At 43.9% G+C, this 18,860-nt stretch overlaps 1 protein-coding gene across 11 annotated transcripts in view; it reads right to left on the bottom strand.

Moving 5' to 3' along the window:
* The window catches only part of CACNA2D3 (calcium voltage-gated channel auxiliary subunit alpha2delta 3), a 960,286-nt gene that overhangs the window by 153,367 nt on the left and 788,059 nt on the right, over positions 1-18,860 (bottom strand). For all 11 annotated transcript variants that reach the window (XR_004300377.1, XM_032411506.1, XM_032411505.1 and 8 more), the window contains 4 exons: positions 18,261-18,354; positions 15,220-15,315; positions 8,829-8,950; positions 6,174-6,254 (listed from right to left, as the gene is read on the bottom strand). Coding sequence is in view for 10 of the 11 variants with exons in the window: in XM_032411506.1 (XP_032267397.1) it covers positions 6,174-6,254; positions 8,829-8,950; positions 15,220-15,315; positions 18,261-18,354 (393 nt within the window). In the remaining variant the exon portion in view is untranslated. The remainder of the gene's footprint in view (positions 1-6,173; positions 6,255-8,828; positions 8,951-15,219; positions 15,316-18,260; positions 18,355-18,860) is intronic.

The raw sequence follows: 18,860 nt of genomic DNA, 5'->3' as shown, positions 1-18,860 counted from the left end.
CTTCCCTAACCGCCCCCCCAGTCTGGAGAGGCATGGAGCCCGCCACACAGCCAAACATCCATGTGTGAAGATGAGCACACCTCTCTGCCTTCGCCACCGCCAGCATCACCTCATCTCTTTATCTTGGTCTATTTTCTTTTTTTTTTTTTTAAGATTTTTTTTTTTAATTTATTCATTTGAGAGAGAGTGAGAGAGAAAGAGAGAGAGAGCACGAGCTGGGGGGAGGGGCAGAGGGAGCAGACTTCCCGCTGACCAGGGAGCCCGATGTGGGACTCGATCCCAGGACCCTGGGATCATGACCTGAGCCAAAGGCAGACGCTTCACCAACTGAGCACCAGGCTCCCTATCCCGGTCAATTTTCTATAGAGCATTTACCACTCTGGGGCCTTCCCTCCTCCCTCCTCTTCTCCCATTCATGCAATACTTGTCTGTTGTCTGTATCTCCCACACAAATGGAAGCTCTCCATTGGCAGCACCTTGGTCTTACTCAGTGTTTTCAGGGGGTGCTGTGGCATTTGGGTGGAAGGATGCTTCACCGGGCAGCCATCACCCCAGCCTCCAGGTACGACAGCATGCCAACAGTGCCCTCTTAGTGTATCAACCAACAACCCTCCAGACACTCCGCGCTGACCTCGAGGGTGCTTGTTCCTAGCTGTATCCCCAGTACTATGTACACAGTAACGTGCTAGATATACATTTATTGAATGACTTAATTACAAAAGGAAGAAATGGAACAAGATCTTTTTATAAATGAGCCTATAAGGGAAAACATTTTGAATTTGAATTTGAAAGCCCTAAAGGTTGAAGTTTGCCTGTCATTTCTCAATCTCTCCCCTACTGACATTTTGGGCCAGATAATTCTTTATTGTTTTCAGGGGCTGTCCTGTGACTTAAAAAAAAGAAAGAAAAAAAAGATTTTATTTATTTATTTGACAGAGAGAGACACAGCGAGAGAAGGAACACAAGCAGGGGGATTGGGAGAGGGAGAAGCAGGCTTCCCGTGGAGCAGGGAGTCCGATGCGGGGCTCGATCCCAGAACCCTGAGATCATGACCTGAGCCGAAGGCAGACGCTTAACGAGTGAACCACCCAGGCGCCCCTGTCCTGTGTCTTATGGGATGTTTACCAGCATCCCTGACCTCTATCCACTAGATGCCAGTAGCATCCCCCTCTTAACCAGTTGTGACAAAAATGTTTCTACATGCTATCAGATGTCCCTGGGGTGGGAGGGAACTGCCCCTGGTTGAGAACCATGGTTTAAGGGGTAGGTATTCATTTCTGCCAAGGTGAAACACTCATTTTGCTCAGATCTGACAAACTAGAAGTTTCGCGACGCAGACCTGACATGTAATTCCTGCCGTCCTAGTTAACTCGTATACCCCCAAAATGTGAGATGCCGCCAAAGGAGTACTGTTAACCTGATGATTTGCCTCTAACATCTTGCCAACCATTATTCACCCGTTTCTAATGAAGGGTTCATTTTAAGCAGTACACTCAGTTTAAATATCACATACCTGGCAATAGCTGGTGGCCCACAGTGCTCATCTCTTTCCTAATTTGCTGGTTAAAATGAGATCTTCTGTCCTAACATCAAGCATTCCCCTTCATTGTACTGCCTAGAATTATGCAAGTGAGACCACATCACCCCATTTTCAAATTCCCCCCAATGAATGGATTTAATGTGTTTCTTTCTTTTTTTTTTTTCCAACGTGTTTCTTGCAAAGAAACAGACTGGCAGATCAGAGCTCCCCCCAAATTTACTAAAAATAATTGAATTTTACACTTAAAATAAGTGAATTTTTGGTATGTACATCACACCTCAAAAACAAAATCCGTGTTAAAAAACTGTTTCTGTAGGAAAACAATGCCTCTATGGTCTCTCATCTACTTTTTTTTTTTTCCTTCCCTGCTGCTGATCAGATTAGCTATTCTAAGCATCACTTCAATGCTCAGACCTCAGAAAAGACTTTTACTGATGTAGAGGTAACTACCAGGCCGGCACAGCTGCCATTAGGATGGGGAACTAAACGGTTTTTCTATTCCTTAAAATATTCATAGTGGTCTGTGTCAGATTACTAGGGCATGGATTAGAGTTGTAGGGGTTGACTGCACCTCTTAGAGTTTTCGTCAAATACTGTGTTCCCCTTGTCTGGACAGTACAATTTGCACTTATGTACCTACACAGGAGAGGGGAAAATGAAGCCCATCTTCCTTGAGTTATTTATTCTGCCACGATTTTTGACATATTTACCACACGTCAACCTTTGTGCTTAGCACTAGGAATACAAAGATAATCCGGACCGTCCTTGCCTTTGGAGAGCTTTTAAATTTTATTTAAGAAATCAAACTGGAACATTTGTAGAAGAGGTTCTAGATTTTGATATGCTAAAATTTACATTGTAAAGCAAATGCAAAAAAAAAATCAGAATTTATTATCTGTTATTTAAAAATCCCAAAATCTGAACTTCTTTAGAGAAAACTGAGATGCTATATTGTGTATTTGTCAGAAAGAGTCCAAAAGGAGAACAGGAGGGTTGGACAAAATGTCCAAAGAGGGGAGAAGTCCCCTGTAGACTTCCACCTTCCCTGGTGACTGACTCAGTTCTGCCCTCTGTGTATTTCTCTTTCTCTCCATGTCATTTCCATCCTTGCTTGGTAGAAGCAGCGCCCATGACTTTGGACAATAGGGCCCAGTCTCCCCATTACGAGCAGAGTAGAGAATTAACACCATGATCTATGTAATTTATGGAACTCAAGTCAATAATAACTAAGCGAGTGCAAAACAGGTTTCTACAAGTTCAGTTCATTTTATAGAATTCTTATTGAGGATCACTCCACTATGCCTCCACTATGTACTCTCTAGGGTTCTGTTCTGAGCAACAGGAGAGGAAAAGAACAGTTTTTGACTTCCAGGACCTTCTAGATAATTGTCCAGCTTTTCTATTCACCTGCCCTGGGTGGACATGGCTTTAAAAATAACTGCTATTTTACAGGTCTCTAGGGGAGGGAGGGAATGTCATTGTGGAGCCTGGTTCTTACTCGAGTATATCTAGAGTGCCTGGTAAAAGAAAGGGGTCAGGAAACAGTGAATAAATGAATGAATGAATATGCTGTCTACTTGAAGATAAAAATAGGTCACCTCAAATCCTAGCATTTTTGCACTTTTTCATATTCCAGTATTTTATTTGTTTTTTCATTTTATCCCCAAATCAAGCCAGAGTAAGGTGAGGGAGGTTATGATCCCAATCTTATTTTAGATAGATCTTCAGAGACCCAAGATCACGTTTAGCCAGTTACAGAGGAGGTGACAAACCTATGTGGACTTTACAGTCTGAGGGTTGTGTTGCTAATAACAACAGAAAAATGGATGAGTGGCCTGACGTGCACAGAATCCTCCAGAGCTCTGGAGAGTCGTGGTAGGCCAAAGGGAAAGTCCTACCACTTCTTCCTTTGCAGAGGGAAAGCAATTAAGAAAATTCAGCACACTAGTGGCAGCTGGAAAGTTGGCAGGTCCCTCAAGAGAAGGACTGTAAGCAATGTCATAGGCCAAGAAGATGGATGGGGCCCATTTATGCACCAAGGCTGATGCACAAATGGAATCCTGCCCAGTTTGACTGCCCTTTCTTCAAAGATGTCATTGACAGATGAGTATCTAAATGTTTTTGTTTAAAAAAAACAAGAAAAAAACAAGAAAGAAAGAAAGAAAAAAGAGAATAAAGCAAAAACAAAACAAAACAAAACAAAACAAGAAACTCTTTCTGTCCCAGACACACATAGCCAATGAACGTGAGAATACCAGATCAGGCTTGAGAGGAGAACAAGCTTTTCAAAGTCATCCTTGATAATTATTTGCAAAGTTGTACACCTTTCCTTCCAAAGACATTTCAATTTAACACAAGGATTTCATTGAAACCCCAAATTACTGCCAGTTGGCTGTATTCCATCTGCTGTTGGGGGCACACTGGTGGGGGCAAGCTTGCTCACATATTCATCTTCACTTGCCAAAACAAGGCTTCTTCCCCAATTAAAATGACCTTTTTTATTTTAGAGCAGTAAACAGTGTCTACTTAACTTGAGGAAAATACACAGAAGAAAGTTACCGAACCTAATCACACAGTGACATGATGGCTGAGTCAGAGTCAGCTCAATCTGTGGGGAGAGCGGGAGAGGCCACTCTGCTTCTGGAGACAGAAGGGTCCTCTTGAGGTCACTGCCTTCATGGTGCCGCATCCCTGGCAGCCTTCAAGAGCAGACCAATCAAATCCATTTTACTTACGTCTACCAAACACACTCTTCAAAACAAGGTTAATCACCACCAGTTTTAAAAGGTAAGTACTAAATACAGTTCCTCAGATAACCTTGCTTCTTTGTTTTGCTCTGTAATTATCTTCTGAAGATGGGGACCGGTTGATACACACTGAGTAGCAGTAAACAGCAGGATGTCTCTTCCACCCACTCACGGTTGGCCAAACCATGTCTCATGACCTGCCTGTGGTCTCTGGCCAGCTGTGTCACTCTACAGTAGACCAGTTTAGATTAGCAAACCATTTGGAAAACTCACGTCCTCCTCAACACTGGATGCACAGTACCCAGGCTGAGTCTACATTTTGCCCATGCTCAGACATTTACAACATAATAGGCATTTGGAAACATTTGACCTTGGTTTGCAGGCTTGGACGGGGTGGCTGGGATGGGCACAGTGATCTTACGGCCGACACAGAACATCCTACATGACGACTGAATGAGAAACCTAAGGAAAAGGTTTTCAGAAAATTCCAAACAGATGGACAGTCGCTTTGGTCAGACCATGTCTTTGACAGCTGCTGTTGAAGTGGCCCTGCTCCAAGGAGATAACATGCCTCCAGAACTAGCTGGCAGGGTCACCCCAGGGAAAGCAAGGCTGACCTCCTTTGTGCAAAAGTAAACCCTACTGAGTTAAATGATCCCATCTCCTACTTTCTTCAAGGAACATGAGATGCTAGGTGACAAAATTTGAAGCCAGCTGCCATGAATCTTCAGAGTCCTTATCTCCTGGCTTATTAGTTATAGGTCTGTCTAGTTCAAGAGGATCTACAGGTCAGATACATAAGACCGTCTTCCTTGCCATATCCAACAAGCCAGGAATAACCAGGGCAATTGTCCCCAAATCTTTCCATCCCTACTAATACAATTATGATGCATAGGCTAAATCAAAAATAAAGTGGGGAAAGGAGCCCAGTGTCTCCCAGCCAGAGAGCAGCCACTCCAAACACGTTTGCTCCATTTGAACTCCTTCCCACAAATATTCACAGTGTGCGAAGACACAGTAGTTGATGTTCAATGTCCACCTACAGTACAACTTATTGAGGGAGGCTGCCCAGAAACAGAACAACTCCCTTTGGTAAATCTAGCCAATATCAGGATGGTGCTTGGAGGGTCTTGCCCACCCATCAACCAATGGCTCCAACAATATCAGAAATAGACGATGCGCCAGACTTATAGACTCCATTTTTGTCAGCAGCTGTCCTCCAAGGAACACTTGTGGCAGTTTCAGACCCTTTAGGCCAAAATACCAGCAACAAAAGCCCCCAGCCACCACAGACATCTATTGCCACCCTTGAGAGTGAAAGAGATGGCAAAAGCCAAAGACAGGATTTCTTTGACAATTCAAGACTCTCCATCGTGAAATGTTTTGGCTTTCTCCTGGTCCCAAACCTGGCACTGGCAGATACATCTAACTCTAATTCCTCAGCAGGATGAGAGGGGTAAAAATCTCAGGCTCTCCACAGAAGGTACATTTCAGCTTGCGTGTGCCTAAAACAAACCCACAATTCCTTAGAATGCCCCCTGTTATCCCAATGATGCAGCGGTGGGAGATCTAGAGCTTACTTTAAATGAGCATGCTGCCTATGTTCAAGAAATTCTCCTCTGCATGTACCAACAGTTTCTTACTGGCTCAGAGTTTAAGAAGAAGAGTACTGGGAAAGATTTCTGTTGTTACATCCAACACAGCCAGCTGTCAGAATCTTGAACTGGTGAAGATGGCACCAAGCTAAGGAAGAAGTAATTTTTAATTTTTGTTTCCTTTCAAAACTTATTCTGTGAAAAACAAACACGCTGCATAGAAGTAATTGATTGGCCAGATGAATGGACACCATGCTTATGTATATTAATTGATTAAAATCCATCCTTTACCTGCCACTACAGGAGATTTCCGTTCATCCAGGAGCTGGATGGAGGTACTCGCTGTCACCACATTGCTTTTGTTGACTATTCCTGAAAGAAGAGAAACCATCACAACAAAAATAGAAAGAGTTACATGCACAGGTTAAGAGAATAATCATATTGGCCTATGGTCACCAACTCAGCAGATGGTGCTGGTGCTTGGTTCCCAGAACCCAGAGTAGGCCAATTCTGTGAGGCCATGGGTTCTGTGTAGATAGTCCTTTCAGTTGAAGGAACTAGTGCACGGAGTTCTGACCACCACACTGGGTGGGGGGGTGTCCAGCCTCTTCACATCAAAATTATTAAGCATCATTGGAGGGAACCCATCTTTTTATGACTTGTGGTTACTAATTACAGTGTTTACTTGTGTCAGTGATCATATTTACATTGTCTCTCTGAATACAGCCATGAAGAGCTACATGAGACAAGGTTTTGAAATTGTTTTACACGTCGGGAATTTCAGCTCTGATTTGTTGGTTATGACTTTACTGACTTATAAAATTCTAGGTTCAAGCCCAGTTTTTCTTAGCAAAACCATTCCAATCAGGGATAGACTTGGAATGCAATCCTCACTCCAAACTCTTATTAATGTGGTAACAATATGGCATTACCACTAAAAGATTTTCAATTACTAACAATGATTCTAATACCCATGAATTAAAAGACACTGAGCAGAAATTTCAAACCCCCTTGGTTAATAATTGTTAGTACAGTGCTTGCCTTATAAACGGTTTCAAGGAATGGAATCCAATCAAATTGGGAAACAGGGAGAAGGCAGACCTGAATCTGAATACACTTATGATTGAAGTAATTGAGAATTTTCTCCTGGCTCAAGTCTAAGCAGTAATAAAAACCAGTTTCTTTTCCAATGGGTACAGGTAATCAGTACACAGTAGAAAAAATGAGAGAGAGCCCCACCACAACACTTGAACTTGGTGATGTTTAACATCTCCGAATCCAAACGGAGAACAAAATCTCCTAAGATGTTAACTCATCCTTAACTTTACCATGAAGAAGGTAAATTCTTTTTCATTATAGGATTTCACTGAAAGTTCAATGAAACCCTACTTGCCCAAAACCAATTCTACACCAGTCTCAATTAACCAGACTTTGTTTTTCTCAGACATAAGTCTCTGTAGGGAAAATGGTGACGAGTAACAAAGCAAACCTACACAAGGGCTGATCGCTCACAATTCTTATTTCCCACCACTCCTTTTCCCTGTCCAGCTTGGAGCAAAATCCATCCTGTCAGAAAAGGATAACTTGATGCTTCCAGTCCAAATTCAGCAAGCTAAATTCTAATTTTTTTCTTAGAAGATCAAGAAAAAGAAAGTATTGTGATACTGCATGATAAAAGAAGACATAGGTTTGCAGCAGAATGAGAAAGTTCACTGTCTCTCAGTTGATATTTTGGGCAATAAAGTGTCATACAAACAAACATAAAGAGAGAGCTTTAGTCACCTGGACATTCGTACATGAGAACACATATGTGTGTGGGTGTGGGTACAAAGAATCTCAGTCTTGAAAAGAAACTAAGTGATAATCTCCTCTAAAATTCCATCTGCTCAGGGAATTTCTACAATAACATTTGGCCTTTCCTTGAATAGCTTCATTAATGACCCTCTTCCTAATGAGTCCATTCACCTAACTTTTAGACAACTCTTGTCAACATGTCTTCTGCAAATTTTGAAAGTGCTCTTTCTGAAGATGTCTTCATTCATGGAAATGAGCACTGCTAAGAATCAGGGAGGGGGCTTTGACACTAAGCACCAGAGAACCTCTATTAGGGTTGATTTAGGAATGCTTACAAAAGACTAAGTTGAGAGGCTCTAAGATAAAACATAAGTATAGTTTGAACTGTCCAAAGTGATCCAAGCTTATAGAACTAGGTCTTATTCACCTCTGAAGTTCCTACAATGCACAGTCAGAGTCTTACATAAAATGGGCACCAAAAAGTATCAGCTATGTGAAACAAGAAAAAGCCAAGGGCAATTAAGAACTATTTTCAGTTTGTTTTGTTTCTAAACCTAGTTGAAATAAGATGGTGTTCAGTTCTTTTTTGGAGGGAGGTAACCTTAATTTTTTTTATAACATAAAATCTTAGGACTAGAAAAATCACTGACTATGTGCTTTTCCTTGGTCACTGTAACCCTCTGTCAGGAGAGGCAGGGCTACACAATATCTTAGCCTTCACCTCTACATGTGGATTTGAATCAGTTTAGTTTCTGATAGGGGAATTGTGGGCCTCCAGAATAGTGGGACTCACTGAAGGTTCTGGCAAGGATGTTATGCCTGCCTGAATTTTCTCTAAGTGGGGCCATGACAACATTAAAAAAAAAAATCTACTGAGAAGTTTGTATTCAAATTCCACACAGTAAAAAATACCAGTCCTGCTTCCCAAAATGCCCTTTGCACACTTTAGTTAAGCAAAAGCTTCATTTTACTTGGGGCCATTATACTTATGGAACAGGTGGATGGTTCACTGCTAGGCCAATATTCAGCCCTGGCTCTCAAGACAGAACTTGTCTTGCTCCAGCATTCAGACAGCTCCCCTACACACTGCATGCAATGCCTGGATCAGCAGGACCAGACAGATGGACCCCCACCTCCAACAAGGACACCCACCTGTGCTGAATGGGATGGAGTAGACAAAACTCCCAGGAATCTGCTCAGCAGCTCTTCGGTACCAGAGAGGGAAATGGTCTGCATTAAAAATATTCTCCTTGTCTCCAGCTTTCAGGAAGTCCCTTGAAATGGAAAGGAATAAGAACACGTCAAAAAGCCACAGATAATCCGGGCGCCTGGGTGGCTCAGTTGGTTAAGCGACTGCCTTCAGCTCAGGTCATGATCCTGGAGTCCCTGGATCGAGTCCCGCACCAGGCTCCCTGCTCGGCAGGGAGTCTGCTTCGCCCTCTGACCCTATCCCCTCTCATGTGTTCTCTCTCTCTCATTCTCTCTCTCTCAAATAAATAAATAAATAAAATCTTTAAAAAGAAAAAAAAAAGCCACAGATAATCCAATTTAAAAATGAGCAACGTACGTGAATAGACAGTTTTCCAAAAAACACATACAAATGGCCAACAGATACATAAAAAGACGCTCAACATCACTAGTCATTAGGGAAATGCAAATCAAAAGCACAGTGAGCTATCACCTCATGCCTGTTAGGATGGCTATCATCAAAAAGACAAGAGACAGCAAGTGTTCTCGAAGGTGTGGAGAAAAGGGAACACTCGTGCACTGTTGGTGGGAATGGAAATTGGAGCAGCCACTGTGGAAAACAGTATGGAAGATCCTCAAAAAGTTAAAAATAAGACTACCATCTTATCCAGCCATTCCACTGCTGGGCATATACATGAAGGAAATGAGAACACTAACTCAAAATGATATTTGCTGTTCACTGCAGCATTACTTACAACAGCCAAGATAGGGTAACAGCCTAAGTGTCCATCGATGGACAAATGGAAAGAGAAATGGTGGTATCTAGACACACAATGGAATATTATTCAGCCATAAAAATGAGAAAGTCCTACCATTTGCAACAACATGGATGGAACTTGAAAACATTAAGTGAAATAATCAGACACAGAAAGACAAATACTGTATGATCTCACTTAAATGTGGAAGCTAAACACAAAGAAACAAAAACAAACAAACAAACAAAAAAACACAAAAAACCCCACCAAACTCAGAAAAAGAGATCAGACTTGTGGTCACCAGAGGCAGGGAGTAGGGGCAAGGGAAATCGGAAGAGAGTGGTGAGAAGGTACAAGGCTAAGATTGGCCGGTCCTAAGGCTGTTATGTGCCACACGGGGACTACAGCTGACATTGCTGCAGGACCCACAGTCAAGTTGTGAAGAGACTAAATCCTAAGAGTTCTCATCATGAGGAGGATTTTTCTCCTGTTCTTTTTATTGTATCTATTTGAGATGAGAGATGTTAAGTCAACCCATTGTAATCATTTCACCATATACGTAACCAAAACCATCATGCTGTACATCTGAAATTTTACAGTGGCGTATGCCAATTATTTCTCAATAAAACTGGAAGAGACGGAGGGGAAGGGGGAGGAGGAGGGAAGGGGGAGGAGGAGGAAAGGAGGAGGAGGGGGAGGATCCTGGCACCACTCAGCAAGGAAAAGCCAGATGCCAGTGTGTCCCAACTGCCTTTACTGGGTAAAAATGGTGTTGGCTTCCAGAACCCCAACCTGCCTTTCCCAGTGCAGAGAGAACCTGTATAACGCCATGCACCCCAGATTACTCAAATACCTTGTAGAACTCCAGCAGTGAGACTCCCAGTGGGGGAAATGATTTTTCCTAGTATATCTAGTGAACTGATTATCTTACCATCTAAAGCAAGCAAACAAACAAAGCCTCCAGAAATCATCTCTGAAGACAAAGGAAGTCAGAAAGCTCTGTCTTGCCTTACAATTCACACATGATCACATATCCTTGGGAAGACCAACTTCTTAAGTAGATTTTTACTCTTCTTAGAAAAAGTGTAACAGAGGTAGCAGTTGGCCATGTAGAGATCCTTGCTCCCTTCCTGCCTCCCCGACCTACTTTCCAGACAACAGGATGGCTCCGGCCCCCTCTGTAAATCCCTCACCCTGCCCAGCCTCCCACCCACTGCCCACAGTGCTTCTCTCTACCCTGAAGACTACATGCACTCTCCTCCCCGTCTCTTCCTTTCAAAATCACATCCCACCTACCACACAAATGCACAGAGACCTGAGCAAGCCCCTGCCCCATGCTGGGGCCCACAGCCTTGGTCTGTCACACAGCCTTCTTCCTTGGCCTCATCTGCACTATGTCATATCCCCATCCCAAGTCTCCTGAGGTCTATGAGGAAAGAAGCTTTTGTTCCCATTTTGGTTCCCACCACAGAGCCTTACACATCCTGAAGTTCCAATGAGTGTTTGCTGGTTCACTTAACTCCAAAGAATCATGTTTACTCTCTAGTACCCAAGTGCCTCATCTTGGCTGATACAGTAGGACTCAGGGGAGGAAGTGACTGCCTGGCTAGTTGACAGTCTGCAGAGAGCTTGCAGGAAGGGAGAGCAATCAGGATACATTGTGTATGCAGGGAAAAGGCCACTCATTGAACTGGAAATGGCATCATTTTCTATCTAGCAGTTTGCAGTGTGGAGTTGGATCACACAGATGATGGAGAGAAATACTCAAATATTCTACATTGTTATAGCATGGTTGAATTTATATGCTAAGTTACAATTAGTTGGTTCTTTGAAACTACTTGAATTGGCTTCTAATTCAGGAAAGAAATTTGTAGTTTTAGGGTTTGGTCAACTAGCGATCCCTTGGTCTCTTCCTAAGATGCAAAGCTCACTCCTAGAGGAAATCCATTCCATTGGAGACCACCCTTAAAGTTCTTAGCATGGAAATATGTCTCCTTTTAACTTATACTACTATGTCCCAATTCCTCTCTAAGGGCAGAGACCTTATTTTTCTTGGCATTTCCAGGGCCTGGCACTCATCAGGCACTCATCGTATGCTTAATGATCACAAGATAAATCAAATCTCATATTCCGATAAGAGCTCCTCAAGTATTCAAAGCAGTCTGCTATATCTTTTCTAAATAGGATTTCTTAATTCTTTCAAATTTCCTCATCCATATGGCCACGTTCCCATGTAAAGGCTCTCTGCTGTCATTCAAAAGGCCAACTGTGGAGTCATGAGCGGGGCTGAGACAGTGCACAGACCTCTGAGTTATTCAGAGTGCAGGGCGAAGGAAGTCCCAGGCTTGATGTTACAGACAAGCTACTTCTGGCACTGATCTGTTCAGTGGTAATGTTTCCTGATCCTAAAATCCATAGGACTCACAAATACTGAAATGTGACCTTTTGTATTTTTTTTTCTTTAGATATGAGATTCTTCGTAAACCTGACTTGGAGAGGTGTGTGAAGGAGACTCTGCTGCCTAGCCCTAGGTGGAAGGGACAGCTGCCTCCCACACCGCACCATGGCACAACCATGCATTTTCACTTGAGATGGTCCTGTTCAGTGGTGGGATGCATATAACCACAGGGAGGAAGGCACCTTTCTCATTCAGCAGTTAACGGTCCCTCTTCCAGGCCCGGAAGGGGGGATAATAGCTTAGACTGACGGGGACATTTGAGGACAGCACGTGATCGGCTTGGAACACTGCATAACTGAGTGCCCAATGCCTGCTGCCCAGGACCAGATGGTGCTGGCACCCAGGGCGGCAAGCAGGAGCCTGCAGTGCTTGATCTCCATTGGCTTTGGTGTTAATAGCAGAGGGTCTGGTTGCCGGGAAACCTTGTGGGTTCCTGACAACTAGGCAAGTGGTGATTCAGAAGCAAGCAGAAAGAGAGAGCTGATTCTACAGAATCTCTGAAAATGTTCTTCAGGAAGACAGATCTTTCTGGGGAAGATGAAAGCCTACTTCTGGATGCCAGGGGCTGTTGTGGTGTTGTGTGAGTCAGGCCTAGGTTTTAAGCACAGTTGAATGACCTTGGGTGAGGTACTTGGGTCAGTCACTGAGTCTCTGAGCCCCATTATAAAGTGAAAATGGCTCCAACAAGTGTATGGGATTCTTAGAGCTCAGGAGCTTCTTCCGTTCTCTATGGTTCACATGGAAGGTATGAGGCAGCCATCTCTTAAGACTTAGAACTCTGAGGGGAGCAGAATCACCCCCACAGAGGCTGATATCACCTCTTCTATATGTGTGCTACACATGCTCCAAAAGGCCAGGCTGAAGGCGCAAGATTCACTGCTGACATTGGCAGGTACAAAGGCCATGAACTAGAATCAATGTGCTTCTAAAATCAGGTGATAGAGATGGTCATAGAGAGAGTGTAGGAGGCTGATGCTAGTACATGGGGTGGGACTTCATATTCTCTAGTCCTTTCCCCGGCACTTTGCACTCTTCCTTGTATGCCTTCTTTGAAAACACAGAAAATCTAAAAGCTTTCTAGCCCTGGCTAAGAGTATATCTGAATAGTTGGGTCTTAACAAATGTCATTTGCCATTTGGGTGGCACAGTTGGTTAAGTGTCCAACTCTCGATTTTGGCTCAGGTCATGATCTCAGGGTGGTGAGATTGAGTCCCTAGTCGGGCTCTGCGCTCAGGCGGGAGTCTGCTTGAGATTCTCTCTCTCCCTCTCCCGGTGCCCCTCCTCTCCCCCTCCCCCACGCTGGCACTCTCTCTCTGTCAAATAAATAAATAAATAAATCTTTAAAAAATGCCATTTGCTTGAAGGGGTAGACAGGTACAAGACTCTAAGACAAGAGAACTCAATTCTATGTGCCTCTATATGAATATATATGAATGTATAGAGGTACAATATGCCACAAGGTACCTCCATATGAATCAATGTTGTGAGTTTCTTGAAGACAGAAGAATTATCTCATCCATCCGGATACCCAATGACAACTCACTCTGGGTCACAGTGGTGTCACAGGGAGCTGAGCTAACCTGTACTTACAGATATTTTTAGCTTCTCAACGTGGTTTTACATCCATAGTTTTTTTGATCCTCACAAGAACCCAGGGAGATCACCACTGCCATTTCTCAGATGCAAACCAGTGGGCTGAGCCAGGTGCTCTGCCCAGCAGTCCTGAATGTGACCTACAGGACACACTAGCAAGGTGCACTGTTTGTTTTGTTGTGGTGGTTGTTCTTCTGAGTTTATCTGTTTTAATCTCAAGATAAACAACAGCCTTTCTCTTGAGCATGAGAAAGTCAGTTTCTGTGTCTCCTTCTGTCTCTCTAGGTCCCAAAAGGAGAAGGTGATGTGTATCTCAACACTTCTAGTCTTTCTAGGAACTTGCCCTCTGAAAAAACATTTGGGCTGGGCTAAAAGGCTAAAGAGGGCTTGGAAAAAATCAAGTCACAACTGTAGCCGACTTCCTAAATGACAAATCTGAGATGCTGAGAAAGAGTCTTTGAGTAGGAATTGAAAGCCAGGTCACAAACCATCTAAAAATCTATTTACATGCCATTTACCAGACTTGGTTTTATAATATCATATGGTTGGAGTCGGGGCCTCAGCTAAGAGGCAAGAGAACTGCTGAATGGGGCTTGCTGGGACAGGAGCATCTCCTTCTCGGGTCTCCATGGGGCCAACCCCGTTCAGATTGGTGGCCAGCCTGTGGCTTGGTTATTCACCCCCAAGTATCTATAGGTCGGGGTGTGTGAGGTCCTACAGTAATGTCTGAACCCTCCCACACATACTTGGCAAGCTTTCTGAATCTCGGACTAGATTTATCCCTGGCCTAAAAATGCCTCTTACTTGAGAGGAAAAAAAAAAAAAAAACCCAAACCAAGAAACATTAATGGGGTCAGAAAAGACTTCCCAGGCTCCCTCCAGCTCTGCTCCAACACCAGTTTGAAGCGGTAAGACCCTATTGCCCTATTGCTCGATGAAGACACAGAGGCTGAGCGGTGGTTTCAAGGGCATCTGGGTACTGGACTCAGCGACGCCTGCCCACTGTGCATCTGGGTCTCTTTGGAAGCACAAGGAAATGTTGTCCAACCCAAGTACCACCAGACTGCCCGCTCCTGGGCTTGGGGCTCCGCAGGCCCTCAGGCTCAGCGCAGAGGCACCGAGGTTTAGGAAAGCATACACAAACAAATAAACAACAGACTTGAAACACTGATTCCTGGACAGGCAGGAATTCCTCTGCAGAGCAGCTGGATGCCCTGAAGCCATTTGTCAGGAGCCCTCCTCTGGCTGCTCCCCCCCGCAGCCACACCATTGCCAGATTCTGCAATGACTCACCAGCCCGGGAGAGAACTCCAGGACGGTGGACAGAAGCCAGAGAGCATGAAGAACAAAGGGTTGTGGAAAGGCCAACAGGCAGGTGAGCGTACACGCTGGGGCCCCCCGTGGTAGAACGGAGGGGAACAATGTCAGCCGGCCTGGGGTGGCCTGAATTTTGTTTCTACCGGTCGTAGAATCAAGAAACTCAAGCAGCCCTTTGAATTTCCCATTTCAGGGGCTCCCGGGGCCCCTGCAGAGGAGCCTTCCTACTTACTGATTGGTGAGCTGCTCAGCCCCAACAAACAGGTTGATCCTCGAGAGGCCAGTACGAGTGCCAAGGAAGGCAACCTCCACGCCCTTGTCAGAATTCCTGAAACACAGCAGCAGACAACAGGGGGATGCTTCCAGACAGTAAGCAGATAATGGCTTTTGCATTTGAAGACTCACAGAATGTTTTATGAAATAGCAGTTTTGAAACCTGGAGTTTTAAAAGAAATTATAGAAACACACACACATACACAGATGCACACAGGCACCAAGCACAGAATGCAAACTCACCCCTTAGGAAAGTTCTGTGGTAATTCTTGCAGGAAAAACTAAGAACTCCATTGAGTTCCAAGAACTCCAAAGCACCATGAGAGAATGCACCCCCATGCTAAATAAACACAGCTTATCTCAGGGTTCTGGGTGCAAACTCAGGACAGTAGGCTGGAATGGGAATGACTTTAAGGAGAGGAAGAAAATCCTTAGAGGTAGCTTTTTGCATTGACCTAACAAATCCATTCTTATTAGTGGAATCTGTCATTAGTGACAACAGCAACTGAGCCACTGAATCAAATCTGCAGGGTCCTACAACCTAGAAATGTCTAGGACCTGAATTCTACACCATTTGAAGTCACCATCTTGTAACTTCTACCAGAGATAGGCCTTATTCTTACCACCATCCCCAAAGAGATGAGTAAAAAAATGGTTTCTTCAAATGGCCCTGCAGGATACGAGGCACAGGACCCCTAAGAATGGCCTCAGCAAAGAAAACTTATTTTAAAATTCACTACAGGTATTTTCTTCAACTTTCAAGGCAAATTTTATATGTTTGGGCATGTTCAGGATATTCACAATGCCTACCTCTTCACAAAAAAGCAAATGGTCTTTCTCCACAAATACATAATTTCATTCTACAATAAAAGTATGAAGAGAATACTGTTTCTTGAATTTGCTTCCCTTCCCTAAATGCTAGTAGCAATTTGATTTGAAGCACTATCCATGTCATCTTCAATATAAGACAATTTGGTTACTTGATCTTCGATGGTAGTCAAAGTGGCCAATACTACCTTTAAGTATTTAAGGGGTGAATAAAAACCAGCACTATGCATTTGTTTCTGCTTGCAGCCTACCCAAATTGGAAAGCCAGGCTGCCCAATCAGTTACAGATGTGGACTACAAAGCAAGCTACCATTTTGGAAATCTTTAGCATGTGTTAGGAGTGAATCAGCAATCTTTGCACAGGATTTTGAGTTTCATGAGAGCTTAAAAGAAACATTTCCACATCCACCAGAGAATGCAATTGCAGGAAAGGTTTTGACTCTTCCCCAACCTTCCCAGGGAATAAGAACCATGAATGTAAGCAGTCCAAGGACAGCCCCAAGTATAATGAGAATGGTAAATCTCTCTTTGGGGTTCCAGACTCCTGGATTAAACTGCCTACCTTACATCTCCACTTGGGAGACTTGAGCTTAAAATGTCTAGAAGAGAACTCTGGACATGCCCGGACATCCCAAACCTGGTCTTCTTTCATTGTCTCCTGTCCTAGGAAATGGCACCACTATCTATACAGGTATTTGTGTTGTAAATGATCCTTGACAGCTCAGCCTTCCTCCCCTCACTCAGCAGACCCATCATCAAATCCAGGGTTGGGGATGGGGGTGGGGGTGGGAGGTCTCACTTCTGAAGCATGCCACAAGAAGATCTTTCCTCCCTGTGCCACTGCCTTGGTCCAAGTGGCAAATCCCTTGGAATGCTGTAGGAGACTTTATTATTGTTCTTACGCCATTAAACTCTATTCTTCACACAGTAGAGGGATATTGTTTAACAATGCAAATATGATCATATCCTTCTTAAAATCTTAAAATGTCCTTCTTAAAATCGTTCAATGACTCTATAAAACTCATAGTATAGAATCCAGGTCCCTCACCTGACTCCCAAGGGCCTGAGCCATCTGGCCCCTCTACAGCCTCATCTCCCAACATCTTCTAGTCTACCTTCTATATTTCAGTTCTGCTGGCCTTCTTTAAATGCCTCAAATGTGTCAAATACTGTTGTACCTCAGGACCTTTGCACATGTTGTTCCATTTTCCTTAGAATGCTCCCTAACACTTGAACTAGTTTCTGCCCAGAAAAACCTTCTGTCTTCCACCTCCACTCTAGGTCTTGTCACACTCTACATGTCCTTACACTTCTTTCAAAGTAGTTATCACAATTCTTAATAATCTGTCATATTACACACCACAGATACCATGATGGCAAGGTCTATGTTTGATTGAGTTAGCTCCATTTCACCAACACCTAGTCTAGTGCCTAGCACGTAACAGACACTCAATCAGTATCTGATGAGTGAATGAATGAATGAAAATGAGAACAGAATGAATGATAGATAGGATAGAAGAGAATATACAAAAGGGAAGGTGAAGGAAGGAATGGAGCTAATAAAGAACAGAAAAGGAGAGAGAACTAAATAATGTATGACGTGAAGGTATAAGGAGAAAGGAATGTTTTCACTTCCTATTTTTAATCTTTAATAACCTACTTAAGTTAGTAAAATAATAGTAACAAGCTGCTGAAAGCTTTGACAACAATGACCATTTCCCAGCCCCCTCTCCCCGCATCCTCTGCTTCAGAAATAAAACCACAGGGTTATATCCTGACACCCTCATGAAACAGAGCTCTCCCTTCCCCGTCCTACTTAAAACCCGGCCTGGCCCAGATCCCAAGTCCCCTCCAGACTGTGAAGCTGAGGGAGCCATGGCAGGGCAAGAAGCTAAGCGCTCCTTCTGCCTCCCCCTCCCTCAGAAGCGCCCCCCACCTCAGCACACCAAATTTCATGTAACGCTAAAACTCAAATTATATGTCAAACCCAGGAGCTTGCCACCCAAGCCCGAGCCGCTAATCTGCTCGAGCTCTTGTGGTTTGGAGCTTTGGGGAAAATTAAAGCACTTTAACACCAAGCTCCTAAAACAGTTTAGTTCTTTAAACCATAACCATATTTCGGACGGCTTGTGGGGAAATGACCATGAAAGGGGGACACGTGCAAACACTTACTCGGATTTGTTGAGGGCGAGACTGGTCCAATAGGCTTCAATGGGAGCGCTCACCACGGCATCAAATAGGACTTCTTGTATCAATTCTTTATCACCTATTGGGAGGGGCAGACTTGAGAAGGTGGCTGTGGCTGGGGTCCCAGTGGGGGCACAAGGGGTGCTCGCCTCACTCACTCCATAGTAACTGCAGGCTACTTTCTCCCACGGTGTAGCGCTTTATGCATTTACCTCCTACCCGCTGAAAATATGGAACAGTTCTGACACCTGATAGGCCAGCAACAGGGGGGCCCCCAAAGTGTTCGAGTGAGATGATTATACACGGAGAGTCTTGTGTGTGTCCCTCTTCAGTCTTCTACTTTCTCTTCTCATCTAGCAGCTGGTGCCACAGACCAGCATGTCTTAGAGATTTGCTCGTTCACCCCCATTTCTGTCCTCTATCACAATCTGTAATTTTTCAGGGCCCTGCTCCCCGTCATTTATAAGAAGAGGAAGGGATGTAGTAACTAAACAGTCTTGGGACTCCTATTTTGTGATTCCTTCCATTTAGAGGGTTTTTGTTGGGGCGCCTGGGTGGCCCAGTCGGTTGAGCATCTGCCTTCAA

The sequence above is a fragment of the Phoca vitulina genome, unplaced genomic scaffold (genome assembly GCF_004348235.1).
Source record: "Phoca vitulina isolate PV1807 unplaced genomic scaffold, GSC_HSeal_1.0 scaffold13, whole genome shotgun sequence".
Lineage (NCBI taxonomy): Eukaryota > Metazoa > Chordata > Mammalia > Carnivora > Phocidae > Phoca > Phoca vitulina.
This window is presented reverse-complemented; position numbering and strand designations above follow the sequence as displayed.